Source organism: Trachemys scripta, chromosome 3 (genome assembly GCF_013100865.1).
Source record: "Trachemys scripta elegans isolate TJP31775 chromosome 3, CAS_Tse_1.0, whole genome shotgun sequence".
Classification (NCBI taxonomy): Eukaryota; Metazoa; Chordata; order Testudines; family Emydidae; genus Trachemys; species Trachemys scripta.
The window spans coordinates 167684101-167702574 of record NC_048300.1 but is presented as its reverse complement, the minus strand read 5'-3'; the positions used below and the strand labels follow the sequence as shown (position 1 = coordinate 167702574).

The 18474-nt window shown below is 39.9% G+C and overlaps 1 protein-coding gene across 1 annotated transcript in view; it reads right to left on the bottom strand.

The window, feature by feature from the left end:
* The window catches only part of TPO (thyroid peroxidase), an 83741-nt gene extending 79922 nt beyond the window's left edge, over nt 1-3819 (bottom strand). The window contains exons 1-2 of the mRNA XM_034763865.1: nt 3762-3819; nt 312-396 (exon numbers count right to left, since the gene is read on the bottom strand). Of these exons, the coding sequence (XP_034619756.1) occupies nt 312-396; nt 3762-3819 (143 nt within the window). The remainder of the gene's footprint in view (nt 1-311; nt 397-3761) is intronic.
* Nucleotides 3820-18474: the final 14655 nt, after the last annotated feature.

Here is an 18474-nt window from a genome sequence, read left to right as displayed (position 1 = left end):
TAAAAAGCAACAGAGGGTCCTGTGGCACCCTTAAGACTAACAGAAGTATTGGGAGCATAAGCTTTCGTGGGTAGGAACCTCACTTCTTCAGATGCAAGTGCATCTTGCATTTGAAGAAGTGAGGTTCTTATCCACGAAAGCTTATGCTCCCAATACTTCTGTTAGTCTTAAAGGTGCCACAGGGCCCTCTGTTGCTTTTAACATGTGAAGAGACGATGAGACAGTGCATGCTCCCCTAAAGAGATATCCTTATGGCCCAACAGGGGTCACATTGAAATTAATGGCAAAACTGACACACAGACCATTTTTACCTTTTCAGTGTATGGTATATAGGATCATCCACCATGTTAGCCCCCTCCTGGATAGCACTGGTAATGTAGGTATCTTCAGTTTCTCCTACACATTAAAAATTAAAAGTTAAATTGTAGACAACAGTCATCCAAAGAGTATTGATCATTGAGATATTTACTGATATAAACTTTCCTTCATAAAATCCACTTAATATTGATATAAGGCTGTCTGTAATTTTTCCATTGAAAGGATTTCCGATAGTTTCTCATGTGGCCAATGCTGAGGGAGCTATTATTTTCCAGAAAAAGGAGCTATCATCACATATAGCTGCCGAGCAGTAATTATGTTAGTACTGGGGTCTTCTCTGAGTCAATAACCTCCTTTGGGCTGTAACTTAATAGAACCACTATGGGGTCTATGTGTAAACTAATTTTACTTACCTTGAAAATTCTGTTTATTTTCCTCCAAAATATTATCTTAGGGCAGTCCCACCATACATGCACAAAGATCCCTGTTCTGCCATGTTCTCTCCTGCATTTGACTCTCTTTTTATATATTTCCTTAGTTTAAATGGTGTGAGGTAACATTGATAAAGTACTTTATAATAATTGTGCGTACTAGTTATAGAAATGATAAGGTTCCAGCCTTCCTCCAGATATTTTAAAACTGGATTCAAGCAAGATCCAGATATTTTCTCATTGTTGAAAATGGATGTCTGGTTTTAGACCTTTTTTCTATTTTTCCATAAAGGTCATATCTTCTGGCTCCATTGGTAACGATTGGTTATACCATGCAGAGATCAGGACTTTTGTCGTGATCTTTCCCATAATTACTGTTTCTACGATTGTTCATGGTCTTCTAAAAATTGGGCTGCCTGAATTGCATTTGATATACTACTTTAGTTGCCAATAAACCAGAACTGTCATATTAATATTCTCCATAAGTAATTTGATGGGATTGATTGTCATAATTTTATCATTGTGGTCAATGGTGGTGGTATCATTTTTCTCCCGTGTATTTTATATTTGATTAGATGAACCCAGTTGAAATTCTGGATTATTTCTGATGAGTTTAAGTGAGTTGGAAAGGGGGTACAGTTTATCAAATTCCATTCCAAAAGTGTCCTTGTGAAAGAACGATGTGACATTGCATATTCCCTGGATTGTTTCTCTTTTGTACTGATCTATATCTTCTAGGTTAAAAAGAATAAGAAGACTATGCTAAATATATGTTTAAAATCTTGTTGTTCAATTTCCACCCATATTTACTGGGAATACCAGGGTTTCAGGCTGATAGTGATATTAACTAAACCACCCAGTAATATTTTACTAAATTTGGTACTGCCAATCCCCCATCCACAGTGGGTAAATAAAGAGAATTCTTATTTACAAATGGGAACTTATTGTCCCATACGAATGTAATAATTCTTGTTTGGGTTGCCTTTGGAGATCTTTTTTGCTACCCATGTTGGTAGGGCCTGAAATAGGAAATTAAGCTTTGGCAACCAGTCCATTTTCATTAAGTGCTACAACCAATCTAAGGCAAATGTCATGTTTTTCCAATCCAACAAATCAGTTTTGAAATACCAGGAAAAAAATTAATGTCCTTTAGCTGACTGAAGTTAGGAGACATATTGATTCTGAAGTACATTTGTTTGGACCATACAAACTCAAAATTAATCTTGTAGCTGTTTAATTACAGTTTACAAATATATATATATATTGAATATTGCAGATATCTTATAATTAATTTTCCAGCTTGATCTATCAGTGAATTGATTATTTTTTTTTCAGAATAGAAGTTATAGATTGTACTGAATTGGTACCATTAGTACCACATCATCTGCAAACAATGCAATTGTATGTTCTATTTCATTAATTGTAAGTGCCGTTATGCTATTACTATTCTTTGTTTTATAGTGCCAGGTGTTCAATAAAGAGGGAAAACAACAAGGGGGAAAAGAGCCAACTTTGGCTCCCCTTTACAGTTGAAATTCTTTGGAACATACCCTGTTAATTTTTATCCTAGTGGATCTATGCCTTCATAATGCCTCCAAAATCCATCTCTGACACCTGTATTTTGAGAAAATGCCATTCTATGTCATCAAAGATGTCAGGATCTAAGGATAGCAGCAGATTTTTTCCCCCCCTGCATATTGTGAATTACTCCTATGATTCATCTAACATTATCACTCAGGTGTCTACTTCATTTGAAACATGTTTGATCAATGTATATCAACTGAGGAAAGAGTGCTCTGCATCTGTTCTTCTAGCCAGAGTATCTGAAAAGGTTTTAATGTCTACATTAAAAAGTAAGATTGATTTGTTCAAGCCACATAACAGTATGTCTTTTTGTGGCATTGGTACTACTATTTTCAATAATTTTATGGGTGTTTTTCACCAAACCATTTACTCTGCCTGCCTCATTTTTTTGAGCATTGCTGATCGCCTTGTCCCAGACAAGATTCTGATCTGAAACACATAGTGTAATTGGATTTCTGCCTCTGCCTCTTTTTAGTGAGAAGCACAGGTTTTAATTTCCATACAATGTTTTTCCAGAAATAGCTGCTTTTCATCAGTGCTAAGTTTGTTAAGCTATATTGGATGAACTAGCCAACTGTTTTGTTAGGTCTTTCCAGGCCAAGACCTCCCTAATAATTCACACAGTGATACCAAACTGAGAGTCCATAACAGGAATCAAATTTGATCTCCTGTTTGGCAGTTATGGTCTAGAAAAGAACACAATCTCCCATGAAAAGCAATGTTGTTTTTTCCCCCCATCTCAAATCTAATCTTATTTGAGAAAGTGTTTATACATTACTTTGAAATGCAAAAGCTTCTAAGATTGTTTCCATCTTAATCTTACCTAAAGTTATAGAATAAAATAATAAGCTACACATATCAAAAAGCCCTGCCCGTTCATCTTGTCTACTCTCCACTATGGCAGAAGTGTTCTTCATTCATTCATATTCTTGAATCTTAGTTCAATCCAGTTTTAAAATGAGCCAAACAATGGGGCTTCCAATATTTCTCCACCCATGGTTCAATAGACCTTACTGGCTTAAAATTCACCGTAAGTTCTGAAGTTCATAGTAGTTCTGAAGTTTTAAACTGTATAAATGTACAGATTGTGATTCTAGGAAAGAAGTCAGAGTTATGTGTGTAAATGCAATGTGACTTGTGAATGCAACCAAGAAAGTACAACCAGTCATTCCTAATCACAAGGTACATGAATCAGACACATCCGTCACAAGTGCAAAGGGTGTTTGCTGTGGTGAATTTATAAAGATGTAATTTTTTTGGAAGGAAAACAATTGTGGAAAAACTTTCACTGAAGTCAATCATTGTCTCTTTTCTGAATGGAAAAAGTATTATAAGCTAAACTACCAAGCATTGCCTGTGTGTTTTCAGTTTCACCAACAGTACAGCCAAATGAAACAGGAAATAAAGAACATTTTATTTGTTACTTACCAAAGAAGACATCTTTGCCTTTCTGAATAAAAGAAAAGAAAAGAGCTGTGCAGGCCATTGTTGTTGAAACTCCCAAGAAAATGAACACTCTCATCTGAAGGAATGAAGATATTATGGTGGGTGAAAAAAGGGGATCACAGCTCCTAGAAGAAATATACAGTATACACTCTAGATAATTTCCTCAGCTCAGTAATATATGTTCTCTTTTCATTAAATACATTGTCACACATTTGGATATTACGTCAAAGTTTTTTTAAAAACTCATATAGTTAGTTCATTCACTTTTTCTTTCATGTTGTTACTGAAAGCCTCCTGGAAAACTTCTAGTTAAGTGAAATGCACATCCTTATTTGATGCACAATATGTTTTTACAGCAGTATCTGCATTTAACCCAGAAGTCAGATGACCCTGGGGCAATAGAATAAAAAAAATATTTGACCACCCATTTTCTACTTCTCACACAAATAACATGGTTTCCATGCAATCTGAGATTGTAATTTTGCTGTGCTTGTCATTCCGCATTAGGCAATGAATCAGGTTTTTGCAGAAACCACTTCTATCTAATCTCTCTATAGAGCTAGGTGTCATCATGGTATCAGAAATAAGTTCATGTGGCACAAGGGACTAAATTGTCTATTTCAATGCATTGGTTTTGTGGCAGGTATTGTAGTAATGCAAATTCATTTAAAACACCCTAGTGGTACCATTTTTCAAATATGGTGCAATAACCTGAGTTTAAAGGCTTTAAAAACACAAATCAAAAAATCATAAACAAATCAGCTCTGAAAATTCAGGGAAACAATTTTGCTCAAAGAAACCTGACAACAGCCTTTGTTACATTTCAGAAGTTAAAATGATAATTTTTTTCTAGAAAATTGAAAGCAATAGTTTTACAATCTGACCTTTTTTTCTGTTGAGATTATCTTCTACAGTTTTGTACTTTATCGGTGGCAGTAACTCCTCTGAAATGTGAAAGTGAAGTGCTTCCTAGGGACCAGGCAGACATATAAACTGGCGCTATGCACTAATATTCACTCAAGCTTTAAGAAATGAAGTGGTCTTGAAGTCTTTTTGACCAAAGCTTGTTTATACAAATGTAGCAGTTCACCTCAATGTTAGGTATGCTTCTCTCTATCATGCCAATGACACCAAATGCTACCTATCTATAGTTGTTTTTACGTTTCAGACGTCAGTCTTTTAGACAATGTAAACTAGGGCCAGGCAAACCCATTCAGTTAAAATAAGAATGTTGCCTTAAATCATTGCTGAATTCACATTCGTTTCAAAGTTCTCAAGCAACCTGAATTTGAGGCAGCAGTTCTGCATCATATGCTACTATGTGTTTTATCACCATTACCCCACAGTAATGCACTCCCTTTCGTTCATTCTGAACCATGGCCCATCAGCCTCCAGAGAGCTAATTTGTTATCCTCTTCTCTTGGCAGCAACTAATTCACACTTACATTTTCCCTTTAATAATACTCTTGCTCTACTGTTTCTTCTAAATCCAGTATTTCATCTTATAGTACTCAACTAAGAAGGGTGTGGGGAACTTTTATTGCTCCAATGTACAGTAGGCCAATATTGGTCGGCTTATAGGCAAAAGTTAAAGCATTCCTATTAAATTCATAGAATCACAGAACTGGAAGGGACCTCGAGAGATCATCTAGTCCAGTCCCCGGCACTCAAGGCAGTACTAAGTATTCAAGGAGAATGTAATGTGACAGACCCAGACCAGTGGGGTACAGGAGTCTGGCAGAGGGCAAATATACTGGTCACTGGATGAGTAGTTTTCTGTTCCCTGAGTGACCAGAGCAGGAGCTGCACTAGAGTAATCAGGAACCTGCTAGAACTAGTTAAGGCAGGCAGGCTAATTAGGACACCTGGAGCCAATTAAGAAGAAGCTGCTAGAATCAATTAAGGCAGGCTAATCAGGGCACCTGGGTTTTAAAAAGGAGCTCAATTTAGCTTGTAGTGTGAGAAGCTGGGAGCAAGAGGCGCAAGGAGCTGAGAGGGTATGCTGCTGGAGGACTGAGGAGCACAAGCGTTATCAGACACCAGGAGGAAGGTGTTTGGAGGAGACCATGGGGAAGTAGCCCATGGAGTTGTAGCTGTCATGCAGCTGTTACAGGAGGCACTATAGACAGCTGCAGTCCACAGGGCCCTGGGCTGGTATCCGGAGTAGAGGGCGGGCCTGGGTTCCCCCCAAACCTCCCAATTGACCTGGACTGTGAGTTCTTCCAGAGGGGAAGGTCTCTGGGCTGTCCTCCAACCCACATGGTGAGTCTCTGAGGCAAGAAAATCCGCCAATAAGCGCAGGACCCACCAAGATAGAGGAGAAACTTTGTCACAGTACCTATGTCAAGATTTTTGTTTAGAGGACTCTGAACCTTCTTTCACCGTTTAAGGCTGAAGTGTATGTCCTTTATGTTTATTAACTGAAAAGATCATACATGTACCATTAATTTATGCTGGTGAATTTAATATGACATCTGTATTGCGCTGCTTTTCTTTGCTAATTTTAAATACAGGGCCATAGCTGTTCTCCTGGTTTTCATTGAGGAGTATTAACTCCCCATTTATACTCAGCCTAAGTTTTAGTTACAAGTCATAGGAAGTATTGATTATTGTGGAACCGTTTGTACAGATGCAGATTTGCATTACCATTTCCTTTAAATATCAGGGGGTAGCCGTGTTAGTCAGTATATACAAAAACAACAAGGAATCTGGTGGCACCTTAAAGACTAACAGATTTATTTGGGCATAAGCTTTCGTGGGTAAAAACCTCACTTCTTCAGAAGCATAGAGTGAAAGTTACAGATGCAGGCATTATATACTGAAACATGGAGAGCAGGGAGTTACTTCGCAAGTGGAGAACCAGTGTTGACAGGGCCAATTCAATCAGTGTGGATGTAATCCACTCCCAATAATAGATGAGGAGGTGTCAATTCCAGGAGAGGAAAAGATGCTTCTGTAATGAGCCAGCCACTCCCAGTCCCTATTCAAACCCAGATTAATGGTGTTAAATTTGCAAATGAATTTTAGTTCTGCTGTTTCTCTTGGAAGTCTGTTTCTGAAGTTTTTTTGTTCAATGATAGTGACTTTTAAATCTGTAATAGAATGACCAGGGAGATTGAAGTGTTCACTTACTGGCTTTCAGCCTGGACCGGTCCATACAAGAGATCCACTTCCTGGACACTACAGTACAAATAAGTGATGGTCACATAAACACCACCCTATACCGGAAACCTACTGACCGCTATATGTACCTACATGCCTCCAGCTTCCATCCAAGACACAACACACGATCCATTGTCTACAGCCAAGCCCTAAGATACAACCGAATTTGCTCCAATCCCTCAGACAGAGACAAACACCTACAAGATCTTTATCAAGCACTCGTAAAACTACAGTACCCACCTGGGGAAGTGAGGAAACAGATTGACAGAGCAAGACGAGTACTCAGAAATCACCTACTACAGGACAGGCCCAACAAGGACAATAAGAGAACACCAGTGGCCATCACATACAGCCCCCAGCTAAAACCTCTCCAGCGCATCATCCACGATCTACAACCTATCCTGGAAAATGATCCCTCACTCTCACAGACCTTGGGAGGCAGGCCAGTCCTCGCTTACAGACAACCCCCCAACCTGAAGCAAATATTCACCAGCAACTACACACCACACCACAGAAACACCAACCCAGGATCCAATCCCTGTAGCAAACCTCGTTGCCTACTCTATCCCCATATCTACTCTGGCGACACCATCAGAGGACCCAACCACATCAGCCACACCATCAAGGGCTCATTCACCTGCACATCCACTAATGTTATATATGCCATCATGTGCCAGCAATGCCCCTCTGCCATGTACATTGGCCAAACCGGACAGTCCCTTCGCAAAAGAATAAATGGACACAAATCGGACATCAGGAATGGTAACATACATAAGCCAGTAAGTGAACACTTCAATCTCCCTGGTCATTCTATTACAGATTTAAAAGTCACTATCATTGAACAAAAAAACTTCAGAAACAGACTTCAAAGAGAAACAGTAGAACTAAAATTCATTTGCAAATTTAACACCATTAATCTGGGCTTGAATAGGGACTGGGAGTGGCTGGCTCATTACAGAAGCATCTTTTCCTCTCCTGGAATTGACACCTCCTCATCTATTATTGGGAGTGGACTACATCCACCCTGTCAACACTGGTTCTCCACTTGCGAAGTAACTTCCTTCTCTCCATGTGTCCGTATATAATGCCTGCATCTGTAACTTTCACTCTATGCATCTGAAGAAGTGCGGTTTTTACCCACGAAAGCTTATGCCCAAATAAATCTGTTAGTCTTTAAGGTGCCACCAGACTCCTTGTCATTTCCATTAAAGACTCCTATGGAGGCTGCTAGGGGATAGTTAAAAGGACAAAATTAGTGGCCCGATAATCATTTATAAAATACATACTTAGACTTCCTGAGTTAACAGGTTCAAAGCCTGGCAGCATTAATACATCCTTCCTAAAAAGTTGGATTTAAGAAGTTAGCTGTGTGTGGATATTAGGATAAGTTGTCCTGGTGGAAGAATCCTTTCTTCCTGTGTTTTGTGCATCAAGTGCTCTGCCTTGGTTGTCACCCTCCCACCCTATCTATACACTGATCTACCCAACTCTAACAGTGCAGTGCTTTGAAACATAAACATAAACAATTATGTTAGATGTTCTAGTATGAAGAACCCAAATGGTTAACAACGTTAGTATTTAAATAGTAAATTAAATGAGCCCTCTGAGTTAGCATACCACCTAGATGTTCTCTTGTTTGTTCTCTGACTAGTTGCAGACTCAGAAGGGCAAAATTGTATCTGTTTGCATTCTTGAAGGTTAGAGATTTTAAAATGAGAACTTAGATTTAGGAGTAAAGAGACTAATCCAAGCCATGAAAAGGTTATAGCCACAGAATTGTGGATTTTCAGCAATCACAAAAACGAATAAATACTTTTAAAATTAGGAGAAGAAGAAAAATCCCTCCTCTCTCAGCTTAGTAACACACTGACTCTAGATCAGGTTATGCATGAGCAGTGCTGTGCAAGTTTCTCCTCACAGCTCTAACATACCTCAACCATTTCCAGTCAGAGCATATTTAGGGATAAGAAGGCAGTTCAGGTCCCCAGCTTATTCAGTGCTTGGCTTCTTTGCACAGGTAGAAATGTACCAATTAGTACCAACTATGTTTAATGGTATCTGCTTCTTTGCTGGGACCAGGACTATAGCCAGAAAAAAACCTATCAGAGAAGGTAACAGAAATTTGCCCAGTAAAAATGAACCAGAAACTGATTAAGCACCAGAGGATTTGACCCTTTGTAATTAGAAGTGGTAGGAAAGAAAACAGAAAAGCAATTACATGACAGTGTAATACAATTCTGAAAAGTATATTTTTAAAAGTGTCTTACTGTGCGGTAGTGACTGCCGTCTTACACATATTCCATTCTTCTGACTTAATTAATTGATCATTAGGCTGTGTGTTGTCTTAAACAGCATTTTAGTAAATGTTGTTTTGTGTTACTAATTATTCTTTCAAGTTCAATTAAGTGTACCATAAATTTAAACATAACAGCAATGGTAGTAGATATTAGTATAGTGAGTAATAATCAGAAATAGCTGCAGTTTTCAAGCAGTGCTAGAGAAAGAGAGCAGAGGTTCTCAAACTTCATTGCACTGCGACCCCCTTCTGACAACAAAAATCATTACACGACCCCAAGCCCGAAGCTTGAGTCAGCCTGAGCCCCGGGTGGGGGTGGGAGGGCCTGCAAAGCCGAAGCCCGAGCCCCATCTCTCTGGGTGTGTTGGGGGGGCAAGCCGAAGCCCAAGGGCTCCTGCCCCGCTGCCCAGAGCTGAAGCCAAAGCCCATGCCCTCCGCTCAGGGCTGAAGCCCTTGGGTTTCGGCCTGGGTGGTGGGACTTGGGCTTCAGCTTTGACCCTGTTCCCCAGCAATTCTAACACTAGCCCTGGCGACCCCATTAAAATGGGGTTACAACCTACTTTGGGATCCTGACACACAGTCTGAGAACTGCTGAGATAGAGCATGAGCCCAAGAAACCAGTGGAACATGAACATGAGTAAATTGAATAATGCAAACTGGCAGCCACATTGAGAGATTAATTAGAGAAACTATTCAAACACTGAAAGCTTCTGCATTATAAACACATTTTGTTAATTGAAAACACACATTTCACATCTAATGAGAGAGTGCTGATCTAAAGTCATGAAAATTCATAATCACAAATGTGTGTTCTTGAATTAGCATCCAAATTTTTATTACATTGTCACAAATCAGAGTAAATGATCAGTTAAAGGTAAATACAACATTCTTCAAAAGCACGGATATTAAGAAGTTACATTGCAGCTGATCTCTGGAACAGCTAACATTCTAGTGGGCCTTTTGACAGAATAGGAAAAACAGCTTAAAGAACGAGGAGTCCTTGTGGCACTTTAAAGACTAACAACACTTGACGTCACATCAAGATCCTGCAAAAACAGAGTTGCTATTTTTAATGCTCTGCTGAGTTTTTAGCTAGTATAAAGTGCTTTCTAGTAGGCTCTCAAACTGAACAAACAAGGTTTTATGGCTTTTCCATCTATGCCCAATATTAGAATTAAAAGGAATATGAAACTATTGAAAAAAATATTAAAAACAGTAATAACAAATTCATATTTAAACGTCTATTAATGAGAATCAACACTTAGTAGAAGTTTAAACTGGGGATAACAAATAATTGAAGGAACAGGGCAGAAGGATTTTTATGTTTTCAATGCATACATAAATGTTTTGGCTGCAACAAAAAAAGCTCTTAAATGTTCCACTCAAGCCATCATGTTTATAATTACTAAATACCCGAAGATATAAAATGGAGCACTAACTTACCTTTTATGGTGGGAAAGATTATTTTTTTACCAATTACACAGTTTTATATGTTCCCTGGTTCTTATCTTATTAAAACTGAAAAAACCCCACAGTTTTTTGTTAAGGTTTTTTTAATTCACTTTTACTTTTCAATGCAAAGGTCACAATGCAAAAAACATTTAAAATAAAACTTAAATTTGCCATTTGTAACATACAGCTGAGTGTTAACATACATATGCAAAAACATTTTTAACAACCCTTGTATTAACTTATAAAATCAAATAAATCAATTTATAGCTAACTGCGGGAATAACACAGACGAGGCTGAGGGAGAGGGGAAGAAAGTGGGGAAAGTCAAGGAGAAAGAGATCTGTACTGCCTACTGAACCTTGGGTGTTCCTTAGTTCACTATTTCTAAAAATGGAGCCCCGATTTCTTCAAATGTGTGTAGCTGATCCCTTTTCTTTAGCCACTAGGTCAGAGCGGTCAGAATACTATTGTTCTGTTGTGTACATTGATTTACCTTTCCACCTCTGTAAAATCATTCACTTCATGATCATGGCTGCCCTCAGAAACTATAAATGCTGTGATTATAAGAGACCAAAATATCCTTATTTGTTGTTCTCAACTGATGTTTGATTTCTGATGCCCAAAATCATTGTTATAAAGTGGCAACTTTTCACAGATATTTAACTGGAGGACATTCCAAAACACATGCAGAAGTATGTCCTTATCTTTACCAGATTGTCAGCATGTATCCAAAGTGTTTTAATTTATGTCAAGTATCAGAGGGGTAGCCGTGTTAGTTTGTAAAAAGCAACACAGGGTCCTGTGGCACCTTTAAGACTAACAGAAGTATTGGGAGCATAAGGTTTCGTAGGTAAGAACCTCACTTCTTCAGATGCAAGAACCTCACTTCTTGCATCTGAAGAAGTGAGGTTCTTACCCACGAAAGCTTAAGAACATAAGAAAGGCCATACTGGGTCAGACCAAAGGTCCATCTAGCCCAGTATCCTGTCTACCGACAGTGGCCAATGGCAGGTTCCCCAGAGGGAGTGAACCTAACAGGCAATGATCAAGTGATCTCTCTCCTGCCATCCATCTCCATCCTCTGTCTGTCAGAGGCTAGGGACACCATTCCTTACTCGTCCTGGCTAATAGCCATTAATGGACTTAACCACCATGAATTTATCCAGTTCTCTTTTAAATTCTGTTATAGTCCTAGCCTTCACAACCTCCTTAGGTAAGGAGTTCCACAAGTTGACTGTGCGCTGCGTGAAGAAGAACTTCCTTTTATTTGTTTTAAACCTGCTACCTATTAATTTCATTTGGTGACCCCTAGTTCTTGTATTATGGGAATAAGTAAATAACTTTTCCTTATCCACTTTCTGCACATCACTCATGATTTTATATACCTCTATCATATCCCCCCTTAGTCTCCTCTTTTCCAAGCTGAAGAGTCCTAGCCTCTTTAATCTCTCCTCATATGGGACCCGTTCCAAACCCTTAATCATTTTAGTTGCCCTTTTCTGAACCTTTTCTAGTGCCAGTATATCTTTTTTGAGATGAGGAGACCACATCTGTACGCAGTATTCGAGATGAGGGTGTACCATCGATTTATATAAGGGCAATAATATATTCTCAGTCTTATTCTCTATCCCCTTTTTAATGATTCCTAACATCCTGTTTGCTTTTTTGACCGCCTATGCACACTGTGTGGACATTTTCAGAGAACTATCCACGATGACTCCAAGATCTTTTTCCTGACTTGTTGTAGCTAAATTAGCTCCCATCATATTGTATGTATAGTTGGGGTTATTTTTTCCAATGTGCATTACTTTACATTTATCCACATTAAATTTCATTTGCCATTTTGTTGCCCAATCACTTAGTTTTGTGAGATCTTTTTGAAGTTCTTCACAGTCTGCTTTGGTCTTAACTATCTTTAGCAGTTTAGTATCATCTGCAAACTTTGCCACCTCACTGTTTACCCCTTTCTCCAGATCATTTATGCTTATGCTCCCAATACTTCTGTTAGTCTTAAAGGTGCCACAGGACCCTCTGTTGCTTAATTTATGATGTTTTTGCAGTGTCCACTACATTCTAAAGTGGGTTTTTTTGTGATGAATTAAATGTAAATAAATCTATAGAAGCATGTTTTGCATTTCATAATACAATTGACTATTGGGGAGCCTTTAAAGGATACTTCAGCTTTTTATTGCAGGTTTTAGTAATATCTTCAAGGTTCGAAGTATCCTTTTTCATCAAAAAAGAATACATGACTAACACAAGTCTGGAGAGTTTGTGGAGTATCATTACTACTCAAAAATTATGCCATTGGTTTAGAGATAGATGTGGTCCCTTATATGTAAGTGTATCCCTCCCATTTTCTGAAAACAGGCCCAAAATCTCTGTCAGGTATATAGCATATTCCCAGATCACACTATCACAGGCCTTTTCTGTGTCCCAGGCTATAAGAGCTTGGGGATTCAGGCCATCACACTGCACTGCTATTTTATCTGTGCTAAGTTATCTGAGCCATACCAGCCTTTAATAAATCCCTTCTGGTTTGGATGTATGGCATGGGCCAGAACCCGATTGTGCTAGGTGCTGTACAAATATAGAACCAAAAGACAATCCTTGCCCCCAAAAGACTTTACAATCTAAGTAACGGGTGCCTGGTCAGAGACTGCCAATTGATTACTTGGAGACAGATTGGGTTAGCTTCCCTTAGAAAAAAGTTCAAATTTATGAATATGTATTATGGACAGGCGAGGCAGCTACATGTAAACTTTCTGTTGCATATATCTGCCCCCCCCCATCACATATCTCATATCTTTTATCATGGTCTCCAGTACTTTTCAGGTTCTGGCTGGCTTACTGTTACTAGGGGAGGATCTATCTATTATTGGCTCTGGAACCTGATTAAAGTTGATGGGGATGTGCATATCTCTGTACAGCTCAGCAAATTGTCTGAAAAGTCTTAGAGCCTTATCCATGTTGGCTAGCCAGGATCATTTCAGACCTATTTACAGTGACTCTGGGTATGAGAAACCTACCCTGACTTTCTGAGCAAACATCACTAACATTTGCTGTTAGGTTTCTATGGAACAGCACAGAGGCTCCTATAGATTTTGAGGTGTGACACCAGGACATAGCTCTATTAAAAATGCTATGTTGACCTTGGTCTCTTTCAACAAGGCACAAACTTTCTTACATTTAATGGGAGTGTTAAATCCCCTGATTTCCCAAGATATTAGTTTAAGGTTTAAAGCCATAACAGCACATCTTAGTCAATAGCACCTTAAGGTTTTTAATGTAGATCGGAGAGAGAGTTTAAGTTATCTGTCAGTCACCCTGTGCACCACTCTCCTTGTGCAAACCCATTGGAGTGGGGAGTAGAGGGACAAGCAGTCCTAGATGCCTAATGTAGATCATTTGATTACCTTGCAGAGATCACACCAGCAGCCAGACATCCATGGAGCTATGGGATGAGTGTAGAAAGGGTGAAATGAGGAACTGATGGGATGCACTGCCCACCTCATCTGTCAGGACTACATAGTGCCAGCAGGTCCAACACACTCATTGGAGGTCAAGCAGGAGGAAGGGGAAAAAAAGAGTAGTGGGGTGACATGAAGGGATACAAAGTAGAACATAACAAAAAGAAAAAAACCAAACAAATTATAACTATAACATATTAACTTCATGTGCTTGGCACCACCTGGGAATGATGCCATCCATTAGCAGGCACTGTAAAGAACACTTCTAATTAATAACTAAAACTCTCTTGAATTCCAGGGGGCAGGCCTAGGCAAATCCCCTGTGATGAGTGGTGTGTGTGTGTGTGTTGCCTTCCTGCTTCCAAACCCTTCAAAGACTACAACAACAACAAAATGTTACAAAGAACAACCCTCATGGGACACATCACCAACAAAGAGAGTGTGTAAAGTTTATATTCTATGTTGTGACGTGTGCCCTTCATGTGTTTATATTAGTCTCTGTGACTTTAGATGCATGGGCTCAGCAAGATACCGGATATGGGACCGTCTGTAGGTTGAGATTACATGAAGCTCCTTGTAATGTCATAGTTCCCACCTGGAGGTAATTTTTCACCAGAATTGCCATCCCCCTATTTCAGTGCAGGATTTGGGTGAGGGAACGTTGTGCTTCTCCCTTCCACCAGAAAGCTCACTAAGGCAGTGACAGCCATAGTGATTTGCAGTGTGCAAAACCATAGCATGAAGTATTCAGCAATAAGACAGTCCAGGCTATATCACTGTTGTCATCATTCAAACCCACATTCAGAGAACCCAGTATATGCATGGGCTCCATCTCCACCATACCTAGCCAAAAGCCAGGCCATGGGAGAAGAGGCCAAACATAATAGGGGACAGCTGTATCCAAACAGTTATTAAGGCAAACAAGGTGCCAGCAGTTGGAGTAATCTGAAACAAAACACATCAAAAGTAACTGATATTTATGATGCTCTCCACATCTGGAATGAATGGGTCACTTCTCCAGATAGTAGAGGAAACCTCCTGTAATACTTTAGCCCCTTCTGCTTTGGCAGTTGCCCCCGTGGCCCTGCCAAAAGCCAGCCCCTGCTCCACAACTCCCTGGCTAAATTTTGAAAAGGCAATATTTTATCTGGGTGACTGCCCAAGCAAAGCTGTCTTTTCTCCTTGCCTTGTATAGATTGGTTTCTCTGATTATGTACCTGAGGAATCTGATTACCAGGGCTCTGGATTTAGCCCCATGGAGAGGCCTGTGTGCTTTTTCAATGGCAGTTATAAAATCCTCAGACAGATCAAATATTTCCATTAAAAGTCTGGGATTAAATTCCAGAGCTTTCCCTTGCGGACTCCAGTGATTTAAGATTGTTTCTGTGTGATCTGCCTTCCAGATCAGCCAATCCAGATTTAATTAATTTTATATCCCTGAGGTGTTTCTCAGTTTTGATAACAATGTCCTGTATTTGATCCTTTACTGAAAAAAATTACATCCCTCTGCACAGGCGCTGACTTTCCAAAGTGCCGGGGGGGTGCTCGACCCCCAGCTCTGCCTCAGGCCCCACCCCTTCCCCAAGTCTCCAACCCTGCCTTGCCTCTTCCCGCCCCGCTTCACCCCCTTTCCACCCAGTTTTGTGCCCCCCACCTCGAGCATGCTGCATCCTCGCTCCTCCCTCCCAGCCTCCCGCCCACCATGAAACAGCTGTTTGTGGCAGGCAGGAGGCGCAGGGAGGGAGGGGGAAGCTCTGATCTGCAGGGCCTGCTGGCAGGCCCTGGGGGGAGTGGGAAGGAGCTGATAGGGGGGCTGCTGGTGAGTGCTCAGCACCCACCATTTTTTCCCTGTGGACCACTCACTGAATCAGCACCTATGCCCCTGACATCCTACCTGATAGAAGCTGCAAGGAGGATTGAGTAGCAGACACTGTAGTTAGGAGAGTGGTAAAAGGAGTTTTATTGTGAGGGTGTCTACAGTCACCTGTGTGAGCAGTCAGCACACTTTCACTATCGCCCGCAGCAGACATCTTGGTTGGGGCAGGGAGTCTCTTCTCTTAGAATCATAGAATATCAGGGTTGGAAGAGACCTCAGGAGGTCATCTAGTCCAACCCCCTTCTGGATTTGCAGGTCAAAGAGGAGCACACCATTGCTGTTGAGACCCCAGCTGGCAATCAGTAAAGTTAAAGGTGCGTGTTTTGGCATGTGGGGAAGAAAAAGGGGATGACTGGAGGTGGGTGAGGGTGTAATCACCTGGAGCACTCAAGAGCTCACTCTGCTGTGTTGCACAGCCCCCCTGGTGAATCAAGTACCAAAGATTTTTTTCATAGGTGAAGTCGACACTGGCCTATATGTATGTACAATGAGAGGACCTCTGCTAAAGATGAGTTAAGGTTAGAACTACACAGGTCAGTGGACTTAACTGCAAACATTACAGACTGATAAAGCCAGTTATCTTTGGGCCCCTTCAGACTAAAGAGACTGAATTCCAGGTATTCAGGAATCTATGGTTGACACTCCCCTGGATGAGTTATCTGAAGTTTTCTATTTTCTAGACATGGAAATACTGGTTTCTACACTGCAACTACCCTCAGGGGCAGATTCAAGGATGAGTATTCACAGGGCAAATGAACTTTCCACTCCCCAATGCTGAGGTTGTTTATGATTCAATATATTGTCTCCAGATTCCATATCTGTTGCCTTTCTTCTGCTCTGGTCCATTCACTATAATGCAGGTAAAGTTCCCCTCCCATTCTGAACATATCATATTCTTAAATTCCTCCATAGATTTCCTGTCTCTAATTTCTTAACAAGTTTGAACTCATTAGTCTCATTTTCAACTCTGTCATCCCCGCCTAGATCTTGGTTCTCACCTCCCTCTCCCTTTTTATACTTCTGGATCTTGATTTAATTAGAATGTACTCTGAGCTATGAATGTTCAGATCACTCTCAGAACCTTTCATCTCAGGATTTTTTTATGCTCAGAACAGCCTCCATCCTTCAGTACACAAAGCAACCACATTCCCCTCCTTCAAATTCCTCCTGCAAATTCACCTTTTTTGGCTAGCTGCTCATCTGTAACCTCTCAGCCTCGCACCTACTTCTCTTCATAATCCTTTAATTTTGCTCGTGTTAACAAATGCAAAAAAAAATCTCACAAACCTTGGAATTAACAACATGCCAGACCAGCTCACCTTCACAGACACTTTGTTTTAATGCTGCTTCACTCTCAGTGTTGTCAGCACTGTCTGTCTAGAGTGCAAGCTTTCTTCTTACATCTTTAAAGCATCTAAAACACCAATGGATCTATGTAAAGAATAAATAATAATAAGAAAAATAAATTAGGAAGCAAAAAAAAAAATCTCTTAGTGGTATTTAGTGTTCTTATGAATAGTGTTATCTCCTCTTTGCCTCTGTCTTTTTTTCTCATTCTTTTTGTCCATTTCTTCCATTTCTGTTCCATTTTCTTTTATTCTCATTTTGTTCTTTTGCTCCACTTTTGTGATGCTGTATAATTGAAATATGACCATTTATATGCTTGATATTGCCACTGTTAGACAATTACATTGTACTAGATTTGTTGCATGTCATGTAAATTGTTAATGGAAAAGTTATGATTTTCGAAATGAGATTATCCTGTTTAAATGCATCTATAATCACTGTATCTGAAGTTATGAATATTGGCTATGTATCTATATCTCAAATGTGTTTGTTCCTGCGGTAACACCTACAAGGTAGTTTACATCCAGTCTAGCCAGCCCATTGCGAATGGACTATTCAAGGTGGATGGCCTATTAAGAACACATCACTCTAACAATGGGCCATAGAGGAAACTCATTCCACCAGATAGCTCTTTCTGTGGACACTTCAGCACAGATATGGGCAATGGCTGCCCCTGTGAGTCATCAAGCCATGTAAGGACATGTGATATGCTCATGTGATCCTGGACTCCATCTTGTGCCAGTAACTTTCCATAAACTGGGATGTGAGCTTTCTTTGAAACAGTATATTTCCAGACACATGCAAAATATATAAACGACCCCTGAGATGACTTTATCTTGCCTCTTTCTTGCCCTGATTCTTGGACTATGGATTTACAAGTAAAATAATCATATTGAACTATGGACTAAAGACCTTCTAATCTTCTGGTGTCAAGTATCAGAGGGGTAGCCGTGTTAGTCTGAATCTGTAAAAAGCAACAGAGGGGCCTGTGGCACCTTTAAGACTAATAGAAGCATTGGGAGAATAAGCTTTCGTGGGTCAGAACCTCATTTCTTCAGATGGCAGTAATGGCAAGGTGCCTCTGGAAATTTC